Here is a 22,473-nt window from a genome sequence, read left to right on the forward strand (position 1 = left end):
CCAATCCAAAGAAGATGAACGGCCAGTGCTTAGAATTGGAGGTCAATAAATATTGAATGATCAGAGGGTTTGAGGAGCAATGGGGATCAAACACCGACAAGGAGTTGAAGCCCGGGGCAGATCAACCAACATGAGGTGCCGCAGACACCAGAGGCTCGAGGTGACCTTGCCCCAATTCCAATTGTCTCATAATCTTGTGTTTTAAGTAAGTAAGTTTATTGGCCAAGTATTCACATACAAGGAATTTGCCTTGGTGCTCCGCCCACAAGTAACAACATGACATAGTGACAGTTACGAATGACCCAGAAAACACTAAACATTAATAACCATATAACCATATAACAATGACAGCACGGAAACAGGCCATCTTGGCCCTTCTAGTCCGTGCCAAACACTTACTCTCACCTAGTCCCATCTACCTGCACTCAGACCATAACCCTCCATTCCTTTCCCGTCCATATACATATCCAATTTATTTTTAAATTATAAAATCGAACCTGCCTCCACCACTTCCACTGGAAGCTCATTCCACACAGCTACCACTCTCAGAGTAAAGAAGTTCCCCCCTCATGTTACCCCTAAACTTCTGTTCCTTAATTCTCAAATCATGTCCTCTTGTTTGAAGCTTCCCTACTCTCAATGGAAAAAGCTTATCCACATAATGTTTTATTAATAATAATAAAACATTAATGATAAAACACCATTGATCAAGAATGTGAACCAACAAAATACCAGATCAAAGCGAGGCTACAGATCTTGGCTGTTGAGTAGAGCAACTACTCGTGGATAAAAAACTGTTTTTATGTCTGGCTGTGGCAGCTTTGACAGTCCGGAGTCGCCTTCCAGAGGGAAGTGATTCAAAGAGTTTGTGGCCAGGGTGAGAGGGGTCAGAGATGATCTTGCCTGCTCGCCTCCTGGCCCTTGCAGTGTACAGTTCATCAATGGAGGGAAGGTTGCAGCCAATAACCTTCTCAGCTGATCGGACGATTCGCTGCAGCCTCCAGGTGTCGTGCTTGGTGGCTGAGCCAAACCACACCATGATGGAGAAGGTGAGAACAGACTCTACGATGGCCGTGTAGAATTGGACCATCATTACCTGTGGCGGATTGTGCTTCCTCAGCTGCCGTAGGAAGTACATCCTCTTTGACTGTGCCTTTTTGACTGTGGAGTCGATGGTAGCCCCCCCCATTTGAGGTCCTTGGAGATGACGGTGTTGTCCATATTTTCGATGTTTCTATGCAATTCCTTGCAGTCTTGGGCAGAATAGATACCATACCAGCTGTAATGCATCCCGGCAAGATGCATTCTATGATGCATCCGTAGAAATTGGTAAGAATCATTGGGCATTTCCCAAATTTCATCTGTTTTTTTAGGAAGTAGAGGCATCGATGTGCTTTCTTGACCCTAGCATCGGTGTGGTGGGACCATGAACTGAATCTGAAGAAGGATCTCGACCCAAAACACCACCCATTCTTTCTCTCCAGAGAAGCTGCCTGTCCCGTTGAGTTACTTCAGCATTTTTTTTGTCTGTCCTCGGTGTAAACCAGCATCTGCAGTTCCTTCCCACACAAAACATAAACCCACTCAGGAGTCTTGGCTGCTTTCATAATGCCATTCGCTTAGACTGGATTATGGGAACGGTTGAACTATTCCACCCCCTCCCCCCCCTCTCTCTCTCTCCACCCCCCACTACTTCTCTTCCCAATCTCTTACCGGGCACTGGGCCATATATCAAGAAAAAAATGGGAGTCTAATGCTAGCGTTGCGCGGAGGGAGCCAGATTTATTATTGGGAAGACGAGGAACCTGGCTGACAGTCCTTAGTCGCGCAGTACCCAGCACAAAGGCTGCTGAGAATCTTTCTCTCACACACACACACAGCCAGGCTGATCACACTCACGCACACAGCTGACAGCTCGGCCTTCGCTCTGAGCATCTCGCATTCACTCATTGGTGGGGGGGGGGGGGGGGAGGGAGGAGCTCCGCTAGGCGGAGAGGAGGTGGGGGATGCGGGAGACGACGGAGAGTGTCTGAGGTGTCTTGGACATAGGTAGGGAGGGAGGGAGAGGAGGGGGGGGGACGAGGAATTTTAGGGAGAAGGTAAAATCGGGCCGTGCGGGGCTGGGGAACGATGAGGTTGGAGAGCGGGGAGGAGGTGGCCTCAGCTTTGTAGAGTGGATGGGGGGGAGGGGAGGGGGATGGGGGGGGGGGAGGGTGGTGAGAGTGGAGGGAGAGTGGAGAGGGAGTTGATGTCGGGGCTTGTCAGTGGCGGCGAGTGCCTGTCACTGAAACAGGCAGGTGAGATTTCACATCCACCTTGTGTGTGTGTGTGTCTCCCTCCCTCCCTCTCACACAGGCTGAGAGACTCTGCCTCTGTGAGTGCACGTCTCTCTCTCCCCCTCTCCCACACACAGTAAGACCGAGGTACTGTGCTCAGTCCATCTGTGTCTCCCACATACACAGTATAACTCGGCTTTGTCTGTGTATATATGCACACCCGCTCCTCTCTCTTTCTCCCCCACACACAATAAGACCGATGTATTCTGCTTAGTCTCTCTTCCCTCCCTCCCACACACACAGATAGACCGAGGTCCTGTGCGCACTTTCTCTCTCTCCCCCACAGTCACACCGAAGTACACCACACTGCCTCTGTGCCTCTGTCTCTCCCCCTCTCGCCTTCCTACACATTGTCTCTGTGTGTCTCTCTCTCCCCTACACACACAGACTGAGGTACACACTGCCCGTTGTGTGTGTCTCTGTCTCTCTCTCTCTCACACACACACACAGTTAAAGGTACTCCACGCTGCATCTGTGTGTGTGTGTCTCTCTCTCCCCACACACACAGACAGTCAGAGGTACCCCACGCTGCCTGTGTGTGTGTGTCTCTCTGTGTCCCACCTCACACCCACATACAGACAGTCAGTCAGAGGAACTCCACGCTGTGTGTACGCGCCTCTGTCTCTTCCTATCACAGCCAGAGTGAGGTACTCCCCACGCAGTCTCTCGGCAGCCACTCCCCGGGCAGGGTGCATCTGCCTCCCCCAGGCAGGCAGTCAGTCAGTCAGACACGACTCCGGCGGAGGGCTCCATGCACAGCTCCTCCCGGCCGGCTGGGAACGGCGACGGAGGGCAGGGGGAAGTTGGCCGCCAGCGGGGCAGTCTCGGCTCTCCACTTCCAACAAGTTGTCGGAGCAAGGCGGCGGCAGCGGCGGCGGCAGCGGCGTGGTGGCCATGCAGTCCCAGTCTCGCTGGATCCTCGTAATCCTCTGCCTCTGTCAACTGGGTGAGTTTAGCCTGACCTCGTCCGCCGGCTCCCCTTTACCCGCCTGAAACCCTTTAAAAGTCACCTTTCTCGTGATATTCGCCGCATTAGCGAGACTTTCTGAATGGGGTTGTATGGGGGAGCTGTATAACATTTGCCCAAGGCATGTGTTTGAGAGTGCGAGATAGAGAGATAGAGAGAGGGGGGCTGCGACCCAGACTAGTTTACCAGAATGGTTTATCTAGAACCTTTATTTATTGTTTTTTTGATGTAATTAATTGAATGTATTTGTATATATCTTTTCACTTTTAATGCTGTTGGCCTATATTAAGATCTAGAGTATTTAATTTTTTGATATATTTATATATTTTATTTTGTTTTAATGCTGTTGGTTGATATCAAGATCTAGTCTTTACTTATTTAATTATTAAAACATTAATAATTAAATAATATTTAATTTGTAATTATTTTAAAAAATGTGTTTATTTATATGCTTTTATTTAGTTTTAATGCTGTTGGTCGATATCAAGATCTTTGCTTACTAATTTTGAATTCAAAACATATTTTAATATGGTTTATTGAGTTTTGAAGTTGTTGGTTGATACCAAGATCTAGAGTATTATTATTTTATTTTGTGTTGCATTTATATATATTTTTTAATTTAGTGTTGGCTGTCAGTGGGGATAAAAGGGCGAGTATGTGTGGGAAGGAACAGCAGATGGTGGTTTAAAACACCGAGTTGGATTCGGGGGTTTATCTACTTTCTTACCATTTCTTGCTCACCTCTGCTGCACCTTTGAGGGTTATTGTGATGATGGGGGTGGAGGAGGGCGAGAAGAGCTGCGAGAAGAGTTGAGACCATTTTGGGGCTTTTAGGGAAGAGAGACACACAAAATGCTGGAGTAACTCAGCGGGACAGGCAACATCTCTGGAGAGAAGGAATGGGTGACGTTTCGGGTCGAGACCCTTCGTCAGACTGAGAGTCAGGGGAGAGGGAAAACGAGATATATAGAAACATAGATAGAAATATAGAAAATAGGTGCAGGAGTAGGCCATTCGGCCCCTCGGGCCAGCACCATTCAATATGATCATGGTTGATTATCCAAAATCAGTACCCCGTTCCTGCTTTCCCCCCATATCCCTTGATTCCCTTAGCCCTAAGAACTAAATCTAACTCTCTATTGAAAACGGTGATATGGAGAGACGTAGAACAAATGAATGAAAGATACACAACAAAAAGCTGCGATGGAAGGATTTTGTGTTTTGCCCCTGTGTTTATATATTGCAAACTCCTGACCGCCTTTTACTGGCCGAAACTCCTACCTTTTGGCGTTTAACATAGAGGAACACGTTTAAACCGAACATTTAGGGCCCCGTTTAAATGTCACGAGCAGGACTTGATGTGGGCTTTGATTTTGTGGGTTGTTGCTGTTTTGCTGGTAAATTGAGAAGTGCGTCGGAAGGAACTGCAGATTCTGGTTTATACCGAAGAGAGACACAAAATGCGTCGCGTAACTCAGCGGGTCGGGCAGCATCTGTGGAGAAAAAAATGAATAGGTGACGTTTCAGGGTTAAGGAATAGGTAACCTTAACTAATTTAAAATAGGGTCGGGTCCCTTCTCCAGACTATTATATGTTGTGGGTACACAAAAAATGCTGGAGAAACGCAGCGGGTGCAGCAGCATCTATGGAGCGAAGGAAATAGGCAACGTTTCGGGACGCTGAGTTTCTCCAGCATTTTTGTGTATTCGATTTTCCAGCATCTGCAGTTCCTTCTTAAATGCTAAATGTCGAGAACGTGTGCATTTCACAGTGAGACGTGGGAGCACAGACAAGACGATAGACACAAAATGCTGGAGTAACTCAGCGGGACAGGCAACATCAAAGCTCGCTATAGGATCTTTGGGCAGCGTCTCTGGAGAGAAGGAATTTGTGACTGATGTCAGTCTGAAGAAGGGTCTGGACCCGAAACGTCACCCACTCCTTCTCTCCAGAGATGCTGCCCGTCCCCCGCTGAGTTACTCCAGCATTTTGTGTCTATCTTCGGTTTAAACCAGCATCTGCAGTTCCATCCCGCACATCATTTCACCTCTGCCGCTTTTAGGTTGAAATCCAGCCCAGACATTGATGAAACTGTCCTTCCCGATAAATGTTCCGATGCGCGATTTTTCGATGGGGGGGAAATTCACCCGTGGATTCGAGGCCAGAATAATCATGAGGTTATTCATGTCTATAAAATCACGAGAGGAATAGACCGGGCAGATGCACAGAGTCTCTTGCCCAGAGTAGGTGAATGGAGGACCAAAGGACACAGGTTCAAGGTGAAGGGGAAAAGATTTAATAGGAATCTGAGGGGTAACTTTTTCACGGTGGGTGTATTGGAACGAGCTGCCAGAGGAGGTCGTTGAGGCAGGGACGATCCCAACATTTAAGAAACACTCCGGCAGGTACATGGATAGGTTTTAAATATTTTTGAAAAATCCATGTAAGTGTTAAATTGGTATGCAGCTCACTAATGATCTAATGTGGCAAGTTCAACTTTAGTTCAACTCAGTTCAGCTTAGTTTATTGTCACGTGTACCGAGGTACAGTGAAAAGCTTCTGTTGTCTGCTACTCAGTCAGCGGAAAGACAATGCATGGTTACAGTCGAGACATTCGCGGTGGATAAGGGTGTGGAGCGATTGTAATATGTGACTGCAGATCTGCTTCTGTGGTGGATGGGCTGGATGTCATTACTTAAAGCTGACCTTGTCACCATCTGATTAATTTCCAATTCAGTACGGGTGCCAGGGGTTATGGGGAGAAGGCAGGAGAATGGGGTTGAGAGGGAAAGATAGATCAGCCTTGATTGAATGGCGGAGAAGATTTGATGGCACAATTGGCCTAATTCTTCACTAGAACTTATGGACATGAAATCTTCAGATGACATTGTTTAGTTTGCATGGAGTATATAAAGATGTGCGTGATATTTGAGAGCAAGTTAATAACCTGGGTTTGGTTTACATCTAAGTTGCATTCCATCTCATCCTTCCGTCTTATAGTTTGCAAAGGTGACTACTCAAGAATTTCAGCTGCCATGGAATCTCTTAAGTGGGAACTGCAATTCTTTCACCATGTCTTTCCTTATTGTAAATCAAGTCAAGTCTATTCGTCACATACACATACGAGATGTGCAGTGAAATGAAAAGTGGCAATGCTCGCGGACTTTGTGCAAAAAGACAAACAAACAAACTACAAACAGAATGGAACAGAATCACATATTCTTTTACATATTAAATATTGTGGGCGGAAGGAAAAAGGGAAAAAAACAGCAATTTAAAAAAAGAAAAAAACCCATCCAAAATTGATGCAACTGAATGCCGTGGCTCTTTAAGGCGCTGGTCAGGCTACATTGGAGAATTGTGAGCAATTTTGTGCCCCATTTCTGGGGAAGGATGTGCTGGCTCTGTAGACCATCCAGAGGAGATTTACCAGAATGATCCCAGGAATGAGTGGGCTGACTAACATAAGATGGAATTTAGGATGAGAGGGGATTTTATTGACACATATAAGATTATTAATGGATTGGACACGCTAGAGGCAGGAAACATGTCCCTGTTGTTGGGGGAATCCAGAACCAGGGGCCACAGTTTAAGAATTAGGGGTAGGCCACTTAGAACGGAGATGAGGAAAAAAATTTCACCCAGAGAGTTGCGAATCTGTGGAATTCTCTGCCTGTGGCAGAGGAGACCAATTCTCTGGATACTTTAGATGGAGTTAAGATAGAGCTCTGAAAGATAGCAGAGTCAGGGGATATGGCGAGTAGGCAGGAATGAGGTACTGATTGTAGATGATCAGCCATGACCACATTGAATGGCGGAGCTGGCTCGAAGTGCCGAATGGCCTACTCCTGCACCTATTGTCTGTTGTCTATTGTTTGACGGCACTGGGCTTACACACGCTGGAGTATAGAAGGATGAGGGGGGACCTCATTGAAACTTACCGAATAGTGAAAGGCCTGGATAGAGTGGATGTGGAGAGGATGTCCCCATTAGTGGGAGAGTCTAGGACCAGATGTCTTAGCCTCAGGATTAAAGGATGTTCCGTTAGAAAGGAGATGAAGAGGAATTTCTTTAGCCAGAGGGTGGTGAATCTGTGGTATTCTTTGCCACAGAAGGCTGTGGAGGCCCAGTCAATGTATATTTTTAAGGCAGTGATAGATAGATTCTTGATTAGTACGGGCATCAGAGGTTATGAGGAGAATGGGGTTAGGAGGGAGAGATAGATTAGCCATGATTGAATGGTGGAGTAGACTTGATGGGCCGAATGGCCTAATTCTGCTCCTATCACTTATGAACTGAACATTGAATCTAATGAACGAAGGGGGGGGGGGTTATCAAATATTATTTTTACTTAGATGCTGGAAATGCAGTATAGATCAAACGGAATGCTATTATTCATAGGGTCATGTTTGTTGGTCATGAAATTATTGTGAGCTGTGCCTTTAACTAAGTTCCAGTGCAGCTGAAGCACGCACTGTCGTTCTTAAGTGGGTTGATATTTCACAAGTCACACGCAGTAAAAGCTGCGTTTGGAATGTGAGTTTATAGTGTCAAAGCTTGTAAATGTTGCTTTGATAAAGGTGAGTGACTTGTAGTGGGGGGAGGGGGTCTTGAATGCCAGAGGAATGGCAAAGAATTAGCAGCTGAAGAAATACAAGGCAAATGATAGAGTCACGGAAACAGGCCCTTCGGCCAAGCCCCATCGACACGAGTCACACCAACCTGTGTTTGGCCCAATCCCCACTAAACCCATCCTATCCATGTACCTATTTGAACGTTGCTGTGGTATCTGCCTCGACTACCTCCTCTGGCAGCTCACTCAATAAGCCCGCCACTACCTTGTGTGTGGAGAAAGATGCCCCTCAGCTTCCTATTAAATCTTTCCCCTCTCACCTTAAACCTGGTTCTTGATTCCCCTACTCTGGGTAAAAGACGGTGTAATTCTACCTTAACTATATCCCTCCGTTACACTGTTAACTCAAGGGTGTCAGGGGTTATGGGAAGAAGACAGGAGAATGGGGGTGAGAGGGAAAGATAGATCAGACATGATTGAATGGCGGAGTAGACTTGATGGGCCGAATGGCCGAATTCTGCTCTTTCAACATGAGCTTTTCATATAGCAGCTGAAGAAATACAAAGCAAGTCAAAGAGTTATATGGCATGGAAAGAGGCCCTTCGGCCCAACTTGCCAATGCTAACCAAGGTGTCCCATCTGTACTAGTCCCACCTGCCTATATTTGGCTCATATCCCTTCCTATCAATTAGTATTTTAAAAGCAGAATATCTTAATTTTGTTTTGGAAACATGCATGATTGATATTTATCGATATGTAACGTATGGGTGATCATGTCATTGAAATAATTAGCATCTCTTTTGTTAACTCGTCTGTTAAATCAAGCTAATTTTTCGAATGACATGGAATTGAAAAATGAGTGGCATTTTGCGAAATGTGAAGTTCTCCATATTGGTTCCAAAGCAGATTTCTTTAGATGAAGGTTAGTCATGTCGTTAGGAATAAAATGAATCCGATTAACTCAGTTGTTACTGTAAATACGTTGCATTAAAGTCCAGTTTTTTAGTTTAGTTTAGAGATACAGAGCGGAAACGGGCCCTTGGGCCCACTGGGGCCGTGCCGACCAGCGATCCCCGCACATTAACACTATCCTCCACCCACTGGGGCAATATTTTTAAACATTTACCAAGCCAATTAACCTACAAACCTGTACGCCTTTGGATTGTGGGAGGAAACCGAAGGTCTCGGAGAAAACCGACGCAGGTCACGGGGAGAACGTACAAACTCCACACAGACAGCACCCGTAGTCAGGATCGAAGCCGGGTCTTCGGCGCTGCATTCGCTGTAAGGCGGCAACTCTACCGCTGCGCCGCCGTGATTGCAGAGATTAATATAATAAAATGACCAATTGACGGAACTGAAATGACTCCTGGATGTGATACTGATACTTTATAAAACTTTTACGGAGACCAGAAGTGGAGTGTTGATTTCAGTTTCTGGTCATTATAATATAGGGAGGCATTCAAGCACAGAACAGGTTGCAAATGAAGACACCAGGCTGTTTCCATGTGTTGAGATTCATGAACTGTGTAGAATAACTACGGAAGCCTGGAGCACAGGAACAGGCCCTTCGGCCCGCAATGTCTGTGCTGAACATGATGCTATGCTATACTAATCTCCACCTCATGATCCATATCCCTCTATTCCCTGCATACACCGGGTGGAGCCATAAATGGCAGCCTCGCCAACTCTTGTCCCTTCTTTCTTTTGTTGTTTTTAGTCTGTTATTACTTGTATGTTTTAGTGTGCTTTTAGTCTTTGTATTATGTGTGGGGGGGAGGGGGTTGGGGGAAACTTTTCATCTTTTCGCCCGGACGGAGATGCGACTTTTTCCATATCGTATATTTGACCTTAACGTTGTGGAGCTGGCGGTCCCTTTGTTAGGGATCGACTTCGGGAGCTCCAACTGAAGGAGCTTTGATCGCCCCGGCTACAGATGTTTCGATTGCCCCGACGAATAGGTGGAAAGAAGGTATAAGTTATTTGCCTTCCATCACAGTGGGGAATGTGAGTTCGCTGAGAAAGCAAGATGGGCATGCTGCCTGCGCTGGTGAGGACTCGGAGGGAGTGCCGTGCGTGCGGTGGTCTCGGTGTTTGAGGGGACATGGCTCCATGAGTGTGACACTGGTGCGAGTGTGGACGGCTTTGTTACTGTTCGGGCGGACAGGGATTGCAGAGAGTGACAGCGGTCGGTACAACTCTGATCACATCACGGTGCAAGAGCGTGTGTGTGGCCCGGACATTGAACCGGTGACTGTGGGTCTCCGCTTATGCTGTGTGACCTGGGGATTCTCACACCCCACTGTGGTGGCTGTTTAAGTCCATGTTTAATCTTTATGTAGTTATGTATCTCGTTGCTTTTTTCATATGACTGTATGGCAAATCAAAATTTCACTGTAACTGGAACACGTGACAGTAAAGGACCATTGAACCATATCCATGTGCCTACCTGAAAGCCTGTAAAATGCTACTATCATTTCTACCTCCACCTGGCAGCATGTTCCAGGCACCCATCCCCCTCTGTGCAAAACAAAGCTTGCTCTGCCCATTGGGACAAATGCTAAAACATTACATGCCACAGTGTAAGATAGGACATAGAACGTACAATACACGAACAGGCCATTCAGCCCACATCATGTGTGATTCCAAGATAAGCTAACTTCATCCACCTACACATAATCCATATCCATCCATTCCCTGCATATCTATGTGTGTCTCTCTGAAAGCCTCTTAAATGCCACAATCACATCCGCCTCCACCACCACCCTGGAAGTATGTTCCAGGCAGCCTATACAAAACACAACTCGCCAACACATCTCATTTAAACTTTTCCCCCTCTCACCCATGAGCTAAGTCCTATAGTCTTTGACATTGCTACCCTGGGGGGAAAAGGTTCTGACAATCAATGCTCCACAATAAATCTCACAATTGTATATATTTCTATCAGATCCCCCCTCAACCTCTGACATTCCAGGGAAAGGTTTTGAGCCTGAGCTAGTTTTCATTGGAACGATACATCTCGGATTTAAAAACAAATAGAAGAGTTTTCACCCTTCTGTACCTCACCTGAGGGGAGAAGAGTGAGTGGCCGGGGTGAGACTGGTCCTTGATTATGCTGGTGGCCTTGCCGAGGCAGTGTGAAGTGTAGATGGAGTCAGTGGAAGAGAGGTTGGTTTGCGCGATGGTCTGGGCGTGGACAAATCGAGCTGAAGGTGTTGTTGCCTGCTGTGTGACGTTACGATTCATTACAACCTACGTGAAGTTGTTGCATCGCCCAGGAAGAGTCAGCTGCACAGTAATGTTAATGGGAGTCGTAGTAGTGTTTCATGGGAAAGAGATTTCCTTGCTTAATGTTCTTCATTTGATGAACAATACCAACCACTGCACTTCTTCACATGGTTCAGCACATCATCGGTGCCCCGCTCCCTGCCATGGATGCCCTCCACCGAAAACGGTGTCTGAGACGGGCCGGGAAGATCATCAAAGACCCCTCACACCCCAACCATGGACTGTTTGCCCTCCTCCCATCAGGGAGGCGGTACAGGAGCCTCAGGTCACGTACTAGTAGGATGAGGAACAGCTTCTACAACAACACAATCACATTGCTGAACTCGGAGTCCCGCCGATAGATTTCTCCGGTCCCTCCGTCCCCATTGTTTAATTATTCTGTATTTTTTGATTATTCTGTATCTTCTCTCTTTCTATTTTTTTTATTTCTTTATGCACAACTACTACGGACTGACGCAAAACTGCATTTCGTTGTACTCATACTTGTATTTGTGCGATGACATTAAAGTTGAATTGAATTGAATTGAATTATTAACCCTGACTTCCTCCCATGTCCCTAAAACATGTAGGTTTATAGTTGGGTGGGAAAGAGCCGCAGATGCTGGTTTAAGTCAAAGGTAGACACAAAATGCTGGAGTAACTCAACGGAGCAAGCAGATGAAGAAGAGTCTGAAGAAGGGTCTCGACCCGAAACGTCACCCATCCCTTCTCTCCGGAGATGCTGCCTGTCCTGCTGAGTTACTCCAGCATTTTGTGTCTACCAGGTTTATAGTTAATACATGTGTTTTGTAGTCAATGCCTACTATGTTCTGTTGTGCTGAAGCAAAGCAAGAATGTCATTGTCCTATCAGGGACACATGACAATAAACACACACAAACATGAACAGGCCTCTGTAAATTGCTCCTAATGTGTTGGGAGTTTTGTGTAATAGTGGGAAAACACAATTAGAGTGAATATGCTGATCTGCTAGGGTTGTATACTTAGACTTCCTTGGCATACAGTGGATGAGACCAACCTGCATTACTGCCAGATCGTTGCCAAGTCTTTTAAAGAGAAGAGTGCATATTTGAACAGGATTACATTTTGTTGGGATATTTTACGCAGTTGAACAACTATTTTTTTCAAGGTTTAAGTGTGAATAATGGCTTCCTTATTCAAGTTGGTATTAGTCAATAATTTTATACTTAAGGGTGGCTCAGTGGCAGAGTTACTGCCTCACCAATGCCAGAGACTCGGGTTCTATCCTGGCCTCAGATGCTGTCTGTGTGGAGTTGGCACGTTCTCCCTGTGACCCTGTGGGTTTCCTTCCATTTCCCCAATAGCAATTTGGCCTCTGTAAATTGTTCTCGTGTGTAGGAAGTGGCTGTAATAGTGGGGAAAATAGGATTAGAGTGAATGGGAGATTGATGGTCAGTGTGGACTTGATGGGCCGAAGGGCCCGTTTCTGTGCGATAATGAATCAACACTGAGGTCAGCTCAAAAGATCACCTGTTAATGAAAAACTTACACAATTAATTATTTAAAAATTTATACCAACTTTCCATCAATCTCAAAATATCCAGTAAAAATACGTTCCGTTTCCATATGAAGTAGAGGCAGCGTGAAGGGTCTGAAGAAGGGTCCCGACCACCAAAACATCACCCATCCTTTTTCTCCAGAGATGTTGCCTGACCTGCTGAGTCACTCCAGCATTTTTTGTCTATCTTCGGTGTAACCAGCATCTGCAGACTCTTTGTACACGCCAAATTTGCAATATTTGACCATGCTTCAAGCCTAACAATTTGGCGGTGACCAAAGATAGACCCAAATGCTGGAGTAACTCAGTGGGAGCATCCCTGGATCGAAGGGATGAGTGACATTTCGGGTCGAGACCCTTCTTCAAACTGAGTCAGAGGAGAGGGAGGTACAGAGATAAGGAAGTGTGAGGTGTGAAAATGAGACGGTGGGGATGGAGATCAAGGTAGAATAGATCGTTGTTAGATAGGAAAAGGTACCAACAAGGCAAACAGAACAGCACGTTGTATCTATCCAAATTATGTATGTTGGCTGTGGGTCTTTGTGAGTTCTGAGTGAGGTTTAAATCACATTCTGAATAGTCTGATGCAATCCCCATATAAAACTCAAGCACAGAATTACAGGAATTAGAAACATAGAAACATAGAAAATAGGTGCAGGAGTAGGCCATTCGGCCCTTCGAGCCTGCACCGCCATTCAATATGGTCATGGCTGATCATCCAACTCAGTATCCTGCAACTGCCTTCTCTCCATACCCCCTGATCCCTTTAGCCACAAGGGCCACATCTAACTCCCACTCAAATATAGCCAATGAACTGGCCTCAACTACCTTCTGTGGCAGAGAATTCCACAGATTCACCACTCTCTGTGTGAAAAATGTTTTTCTCATCTCGGTCCAAAAAGATTTCCCCCTTATCCTTAAACTGTGACCCCTTGTTCTGGACTTCCCCAACATCGGGAACAATCTTCCTGTATCTAGCCTGTCCAACCCAATCAATCAATATCAATCAATCAACCTTTATTGGCACCTTGCAAGCAACAGTGGTACAGTGCAAAATGAAAAGGCGTTTCCCAGGGAATACCAGAGCATCGCACATGAAATTTAAAACATTTCACACATAATAACACAAAAAACAATCCAGTCCCTGATGGAACAGTATAAATAGTTAAAAGCAGGTAAAACAACAACGTTAAAATACAGTAAAACCAAGCATAAAAATGTCTGGGGCAGCTGATTTGAGTGGCCAGTGCCAGTTATTAAAGTGTCCGTGCCAAGCCTCAGAATCAGGTGACTGTGTGTACAGAGTGACTGTTTAGCAGCCTCACAGCCTGTGGCAGGAAGCTGTTTAGCAGTCTTGTAGTCCGGGCTTTGATGCTGCGATATCTCTTGCCTGATGGCAGGAGATCCAGGTGTATGTGTACCCCTTAATAATTTTGAATTGAATGATTCTATATGATTCTATAAGATTCATAAGTTTCTATAAGAATTCTGCTGTTAGAGGATCTTTCTTTCAATCGGGGAAGTTAAACGGGGATCATCTGTCCTTCTGAATTCCCTTTTGAATTGTCTCAAAACACCAGCTCGGAACTGATAGTTGACAGTTGAGGCTTGGACAGAGTGAATGCGAAGAGGATGTTTCCACTAGTGGGTGAGACTGGGACTAGAGGTCACAGCCTCAGAATTAAAGGACGTTCTTTTAGGAAGGAAGGAGATGAGGAGAAATGTGTTTAGTCGGAGGGTGGCGAATCCGTTGAATTCTTTGCCACATAAGGCTGTGAAGCTCAAGTCACTGGATATAGATTCTTGATTAGTACGGGTGACAGAGGTTATGGGGAGAAGGCAGGAGAAAGGGGTTAGGAGGGAGAGATAGATCAGCCATCATTGAATGGCGGAGTAGACTTGAATGACCGAATTGCCTGATTCTACTCCTATCACTTATGACCTTAACCACCCCCATGAGGTCTGGTTGATTGCAGCTTTCCTGGCCTGTTGTCAACATTGCATCTGTGCTTGGAGATGTTATGTTGTTGTGATGGGCACAATATGAATTGAGGCACCTCATCTTTAACTTCCGAGCTTTCTTATGCTACATAATTGCAGAGGTACCAGCAACTTGTGCCAGAGAGCCATATGACTGCTCTTATACAGGTGTACAAAATCATGAGGGGAATAGATCGGGTAGACGCACAGAATCTCTTGTCCAGAGTAGGGGAATCAAGAACCAGAGGACATAGTTTTAAGGTGGAGTGGGGAAAGATTTAATAGGAGTACCTTTTTCATTCAAAGGATGGTGGGTGCATGGAACGAGCTGCCGGAGGAGGTAGTTGAGGCTGGGACTATCGCAACGTTTAAGAAACATTTAGACAGGTACCTGGATAGGACAGGTTTAGAGGGATATGGCCAAACACAGGCATGTTTGACTAGTGTAGATGGGACATGTTGGTCGGTGTATGCAAGATGATGAAGGGCCTGAATCCACCCTGTATGCTTCTATGACTATGCATGCTAACCAGACAGAGGAAACATCTGCCAAATTAGTGTTAATTTGGTGGAACAAAAGCACTTGATAAAATCACAGCACATCTTGTAATTTACCTTCATCCAAGCAATTACTGCAGGTTAAATCGTTGATGCAGCAATTTAATGTATTAAACATTTAAATGCTGATCCTTAATTTTAAAGGAGAAGTCAATTATATGCCCAATGTACTGCACATGGAACTGGGAAAAGGCCGCAGTTCCATAGAAATTGGATCAAACTTATGAGTTGAAAACAAATCAATTCATCAGTTTTATAATGGGTTATGCAGGATGAACTCACAATGCAACCGATAGGAAAATAAGGTTTGTTTTATTTTACATGCACAGACTTGTCTCTTGCATGCAAAAGATAGAATGCAGTGTCAATTGTCATTTTCTGGAAATAAACACTCACAAGCTTTCACTGGTAAACAGTCTTCAATTCTAGTAACACCAAGGAACCAGTTTTGCACAACCCTCTTATTGGCTTATGACAATACTGAGATCGTTTCCATGGGATTCAAGATTCAAGATTCAAGAGAGTTTATTGTCATGTGTTCCCAGATAGGACAATTAAATTCTTGCTTTGCTTCAGCACAACAGAATATTGTAGGCATAAATAAATACAGAACAGATCAGTGTGACCATATACCATATATATATATATATACATATACATAAATAAACAGATAAAGTGCAATGGGCTATTAATGATCAGAGTTTTGTTTGAGTTGAGTTTAATAGCCTAATGGCTGTGGGGAAGGAGCTATTCCTGAACCTGGATGTTGCAGATTTCAGGCTCCTGTACCTTCTACCTGAAGGCAGCGGGGAGATGAGTGAGTGGCCAGGATGGTGTGGGTCCTTGATGATGCTGGCAGCCTTTCTGAGGCAGCGACTGCGATAGATCCCCTCGAGGTCAGAGCCGATGATGGACTGGGCAGTGTTGACAACTTTTTGCAGCCTTTTCCGCTCCTGGGCGCTCAAGTTGCCGAACCAAGCCACGATGCAAACACTCAGCATGCTCACTACTTGCACCTGTAGAAGTTCGAGAGAGTCCTCCTTGACGTACCGACTGTCCGTAATCTTCTCGGGAAGTAGAGGCGCTAATGATATTGTGGCTCGTTATAGGTTTTCTAGTGCAACATGCCCACTGAGTCCATACCGACCACCAATCATCCGTTCACACTAGTTCTCCGTTATCCCACTTTCTCATCCATTCCCTACACACTAGGGGCAATTATTACAGAGGTTGATTAACCTTCCAACCCGCACGTCCTGGCGATGTGAGAGAAAACGGGAACACCAGGGAGAATCCCATGCTGTCCTCAGAAAAAACATGCAAACTCCACACAGCCAGCACCCGTGGACAGGATCAAACCTGTGTCTTCAGCAACAACAAAAAAAAGATTTTACGTACTATCCACTGTTATGAGTGGGAGGAGGAGCAGGTCGAAAAGTCCTAGTAATTTTTAATTTATGCCTGTGATTAATATAAAACACTTTACTCGGTGAAATTGTCCGAAGTGAATTTCTCTTAAAAATTGAGTAATATGCTGTTGTTTCAAAAATTGAGGTATTGGCAACCCGACATACTTGTGTTAAAGTGCAGTGATCTGTAAATTCGAAAAGGCTTTTAATATATTTGAAGTGACTGATTGTGCTCTTAACAGCGCATTAAAACCATACCTTGCAGCAAAATTTAACGTTTAATCGGCAGCAATACACAGAGGCTGGGTATTGATTAAGTCTGATCTGCTCGGCTACTTGAACCACTGGGACATTTTGGCTGGCTGTGATAATGTGTTAGTGTGCTGAGCGAGTCCGCGAGTCTTCTCTCTCCCCCTCCCCTCTCTCTGCATTGTTCCCTTTGCATTGATGGCCTTCTGACTTGCGAATACTTGTTCTTGCTCGTTGACCTGTTTGATGCAGAAATCGCGCCATTGTTACGTCTGGGGAACTTTCTTTCGAGAAGAATAGCGGTCTGCAGGGGAGTTGCTAGTTTGCGAGGGGGAGGGGTTGGTGGGAGACTGAAGTACGGCAACAACTTATTCTAAACTTCTGGCAAACGTTTTCAACTTGCACAAAGCACCATCTGCGAGTGTTAACATATTAGCACCATCAGATGGAGATGCAGAGGATCAGTACTTTGTCTCCTTAATACTTTCATGATTCACTCACAAGATTTTTTTTTTTGCTATGTTAAAGGGAAACCAACAGACAAAATGCACCAGTCAACAGACAAGTAACTGTGTGTAGGAAGGAACTGCAGATGCTGGTTTAAACCGAACATAAACACAAAAAGCTGGAGTAACTCTGTGGGACAGGCAGCATCTCTGGAGAGCAGGAATGGGTGACGTTTCGGGTCGAGACCCTTCATCAGGCTGAAGAAGGGTCTCTATCCGAAACGTCACCCATTCCTTCTCTCCAGAGATGCTGCCTGTCCCGCTGAGTTACTCCAGCTCTTTGTGTCTATAGACGGGTAACTGCCCGAGTTACTCCAGCATTTTGTCTCCATCTTCGGTTTAAACCAGCATCTGCAGTTCCTTCCCCCAAATGAAAAGGATTCCCAGGAATCTGCACGGGGGCACTGGTGCATCGATGAAGTTTAGTACAAGGTTATCTGACCGTGACAATGGATTTGCCGCTGATTAGTCGGAGTGCAGCTTCCACTGAGTGAAAAAATATCTCCACAGGCAAACTCCAATTAGAGAGTGCAGTGACCCCCGTTGCAGACGGGATGGCGTGGGCTTGTAATGGCCTTTCAGCATGGCTTGCATTCTGAAATAAAAACTGGGCAAATAAAACTCGATGGAACAGGCACTTGCAGAGAGTGGTGAGTCTGTGGAATTCTCTGCCTCGGAGGGCGGTGGAGGCAGGTTCTCTGGATGCTGTCATAGAAACATAGAAACATAGAAATTAGGTGAAGGAGTAGGCCATTCGGCCCTTCGAGCCTGCACCGCCATTCAATATGATCATGGCTGATCATCCAACTCAGTATCCTGTACCTGCCTTCTCTCCATACCCTCTGATCCCCTTAGCCACAAGGGCCACATCTAACTCCCTCTTAAATATAGCCAATGAACTGGCCTCAACTACCCTCTGTGGCAGAGAGTTCCAGAGATTCACCACTCTCTGTGTGGAAAAAAAAAGAGCTAGATAGGGAGAGTCAGGGGATATGGGGAGAATGGCCTTTCAGCATTTCGTTGTCTCTAATGCATTTCGTTGTACTCTGTACTGTACGTTGACAATGACAATTAAAATTGAATCTGAATCTGAATCTGAGAAGGCAGGAACGGGGTACTGATTGGGGATGATCAGCCATGATCACATTGAATGGCAGCGCTGGCTCGAAGGGCCGAATGGCCTACTCCTGCACCTATTGTCTATTGTCAATCCGTGGAAGGAGGAAACTGGCAGTGTGCCACCCCACATCAGAACTGGGAAAGCGAGAGATGCAAGCTGGTGTTCTTAGTTTAGTTTAGAAATACAACGTGGAAACGGGCCCTCCGGCCCACCGAGTCTACACCGACCAGTGATCCCCGCATATTAAGGCCATCTTACGCACACCAGGCAAAATTTTAGTGAAATATTTACACCAAGCTAATTACTCTACAAAGCTGTATGACTTTGGAGTGTTGGAGGAAACCGAAGATCTCGGAGAAAACCCAACGTGGGTCACGGGGAGAAGGTACAAACTCCGCACAGACAAGCACCCGTAGTCGGGATCAAACCCGGGTCTCTGGCGCTATGAGGCAGCAATTCTACCGCTGCACCACCATGCCGTGTTCTGTCTTGCGTAGAGTCAAACAGCGTGGAAACAGGCCCTTCAGCCCATCTCCTCCATGCCAACCAAGATCCTCCATCATCGAATCTAGCCACACACAGCAGTCTGAAGATGGGTCTCGACCCGAAACATCACACATCCCTTCTCTCTAGAGATGCTGCCTGTCCCGCTGAGTTACTCCAGGATTTTGTGTCTACCTAGCCACATTTTGTGTTCATAAAACATGGGAGCGAAATTAGGCCACTCTGCCCATCGGACCTGCTCTGCCATTTGATCATGGCTGATCTATTTTACCCTCTCAACCCCATTCTCCTGCCTTCTCCACGTAGCCTTTGATGTTTAGAGGTTTATGGGCCAAACGTGGGCAGGTGGGACAAGCATAGATTGGGCATCAATGGTTGGCATGGCCTATCAGCCATGATCTTGCTGAAAGGTGATACGACATCAGGGGCCGGGTGGCCTGCTGAAAGTTCTTTGTGAGTAGCTATTGATCGCAAGCCAAAAACTGAATGGATTTTGTTCATATACGATTGAATTTTGATGTTGCTACCTTCATCTGTATAGGTTTTGTGTTGTAGATGTGGAATGGTGAATGGGGATGGGAGGTGTGGGTAAACTTGGAATCTTGACTGCTTCAGATTCTTGATTAGTATGGGTGTCAGGGGTTATGGGGAGAAGGCAGGAGTATGGGGTTAGGAGAGAGTGATAGATCAGCTATGATTGAATGGCAGTGCAGATTTGATGGGCCTAATGGACTAATTCTACTATCCCTAATAACCTTATGAGCTTCATAAGTCATAGGAGCAGATTGTAGCCATTCGGCACATCAAGTCTACTTCCCCCATTCAATCATGACTGTTCTACATTTCTCTTTCAAACCCATTCTCCTGCCTTCTCCCCATAACCCCTGATACCTGTACTAATCAAGAATCTGCGGGACAGGCGTCTTCTCTGGAGAGAAGAAATGAGCTATGAAGTCGAGACCCTTCTTCAGACTTCTTAAAAATACCCATTGACTTGGCCTCCACACTTACGTGGCAATGAATTCCACAGATTCACTACCTTCTGACTAAAGAAATTCCCCCTCATCTCCGAGAAGGTCCTGAATGTTTTTTAGTAATAAAGTTCTTAGATTAAATTCCATTGCAGGCATTAAGCACCGTGAAAGAATCCTCTGTTGCTTTTATAAGTTCACATAATTACAGGATGCTGTTTGTCAGGTGTATTTGAACTTTATAAATTAGAGCCACATGCAAAGGATATTAAATATTTAATTCATAATTAGTGCACTAATCGCATTAAAAAAAAAAACCCACTTCAGGGCACTTTTTATCTTCCTACAAAATATCCTGAAATTATTGGTTGTGAACTAAAAGGTCTGAATTTTCAAAATTATTGCACATATTAAATAGTAAATAGATTATAAGTTTTTTAATACCATAAACATTTCTGTTTACTTTTGCACCTTTGGAAGATCTTCCCTGCAGCAGAATTGATTATGTATAATTTATGAATATCACTGAAAGCTTATGGAAATTGAAAATTATAATATTCACAGTGGGGTGATAAGTCTGCATCCAGTTTCCTTCAAGGGGTAACAAGTTCCCCAAAATTCTTTGGGTTTTAGACTACGGGGATACACGGCAGGAAACAGGCCTTTCGGCCCACCGAGCCCGCACTGACCTGCGATCACCCCCCGCACACTAACACTACCCTACACACCTGCGACAATTTACGTTTATACCTAGCCAATTAACCTGTATTGTGTGGGAGGAAACCGGAGCACCCGGAGAAAACCCACGCAGTCACAGGGAGAACGTGCAAAAACTCCATACAGACAGCGCCCGCAGTCAGGATCGAACCGGGTCTCTGGCGCTATAAGACAGCAACTCTACCGCTGCGCCACCGTGCTGCCCAGTAGCAAACTAACTTGTACAGTTTACGTCAGAATAACCTTCACTTGTACAATCGTGGACCACTTCTGACCAGAGCATTTATTTGCATTTGATTAGTTTCCATGACTATATCAGGCAGGAAAATGTTATGATTTTAATTTATTTGGCAAATACCCTCCAATTAAGTAAATTCTGGAACTTTCAGCGTGCAATATAAGGCTTGGATATCCTGCACTCCAATAACTTTCATGCTCCAGTAAACAGCGGTGTGTCTTCGTTAATTAAAGGCCAGCCCTTCAGGAGCCATCGTTTCCAACAGTGGAGCTGTGGTGAGGCGTCTTCAGGCAGTTCTGTGACGTGTCTGGTTCAACAGTGGGTTAGCATTAATGGCCTGACTTTTGTATAGTTTAGAGATACAGCGCGGAAACAGGCTCTTTGGCCCTTCGAGTCTGCACTGGCCTGCGATCGCCACACTTCAACGCAATCACATTGAAACTTACCGAATAATGAAAGGCACAGATAGAGTGGATGTGGAGGGGATGTTTCCACTGGTGGGAAAGTCTATGACCAGATATCATAGCCTCAGAATAAAGGGCGTTCTTTCAGAATGTAGGTGAGGAGGAACCTCTTTAGTCAGAGGGTAGTTAATCTGTGGAACTCATTGCCACAGACGGCTGTGGAGGCCAAGTCAGTGATATTTTTAAGGCAGAGATAGACAAATTCTTGATTAGAGCGGGCGTCAAGGGTTATGGGGAGAAGGCAGGAAAATGGGATTAGGAGGCAGAGATCAGCCATGATTGATTGGCGGAGTAGACTCTTGGTGAAATGTCCTAATTCTACTAATATTTGTGAACCTGTGAACTATCGCACACACGAGGGACAAATTGTAATCTTTACCAAAGCCAATTAAGCTACAAACCTGTACGTCTTTGGAGTGTGGGAGGAAATCGGAGAAACCCACGCAAGTCATGGGAAGAACATACAACCTCCATACAGTCAGCACCCGTAGTCAGGATTGAAACATAGAAAATAGGTGCAGGAGTAGGCCATTCGGCCCTTCGAGCCTGCACCGCCATTCAATATGATCATGGCTGATCATCCAACTCAGTATCCTGTACCTGCCTTCTCTCCGTACCCCCTGATCCCTTTAGCCACAAGGGCCACATCTAACTCCCTCTTAAATATAGCCAATGAACTGGCCTCAACTACCTTCTGTGGCAGAGAATTCCAGAGTTTAACCACTCTCTGCGTGAAAATTTTTTTTCTCGTCTCAGTCCTAAAAGATTTCCCCCTTATCCTTAAACTGTGACCCCTTGTTCTGGTATCTCTGGCGCTGTAAGGCAGCAACTCTACCGCTGCGCCACCGTGTCGCCCCAATGTTACATCTACCATAAGATGGAAGCACCACAACATAAGGAAGAAGTTTTCCAGGACTAATCCAATATATGAATCCATTAATTCACCAAATATCACACCGTGTGCAAAGACAGAGAGAACTAATGAAGAAAGATGCCAGATACTCGAGATAGCAACCCCATGAAGTGAGTTTTAATGAACTTGAAGTGGTGGGCAGCACCAAGATGAGCTTTTAACA

General features: G+C 45.4%; 1 protein-coding gene across 1 annotated transcript in view; it reads left to right on the plus strand.

Annotated features, from left to right (window-relative positions):
• The first annotated feature begins 2,491 nt into the window (after positions 1 to 2,491).
• Positions 2,492 to 22,473, plus strand: part of ptprz1a (protein tyrosine phosphatase receptor type Z1a) — a 177,181-nt gene continuing 157,199 nt past the window's right edge. Inside the window, 1 exon segment of the mRNA XM_055650225.1 lies at positions 2,492 to 3,282. Coding sequence (XP_055506200.1) covers positions 3,231 to 3,282 — 52 coding nt within the window. The 5' untranslated portion in view covers positions 2,492 to 3,230.

Source organism: Leucoraja erinacea, chromosome 19 (genome assembly GCF_028641065.1).
Source record: "Leucoraja erinacea ecotype New England chromosome 19, Leri_hhj_1, whole genome shotgun sequence".
Taxonomy (NCBI): Eukaryota; Metazoa; Chordata; class Chondrichthyes; order Rajiformes; family Rajidae; genus Leucoraja; species Leucoraja erinaceus.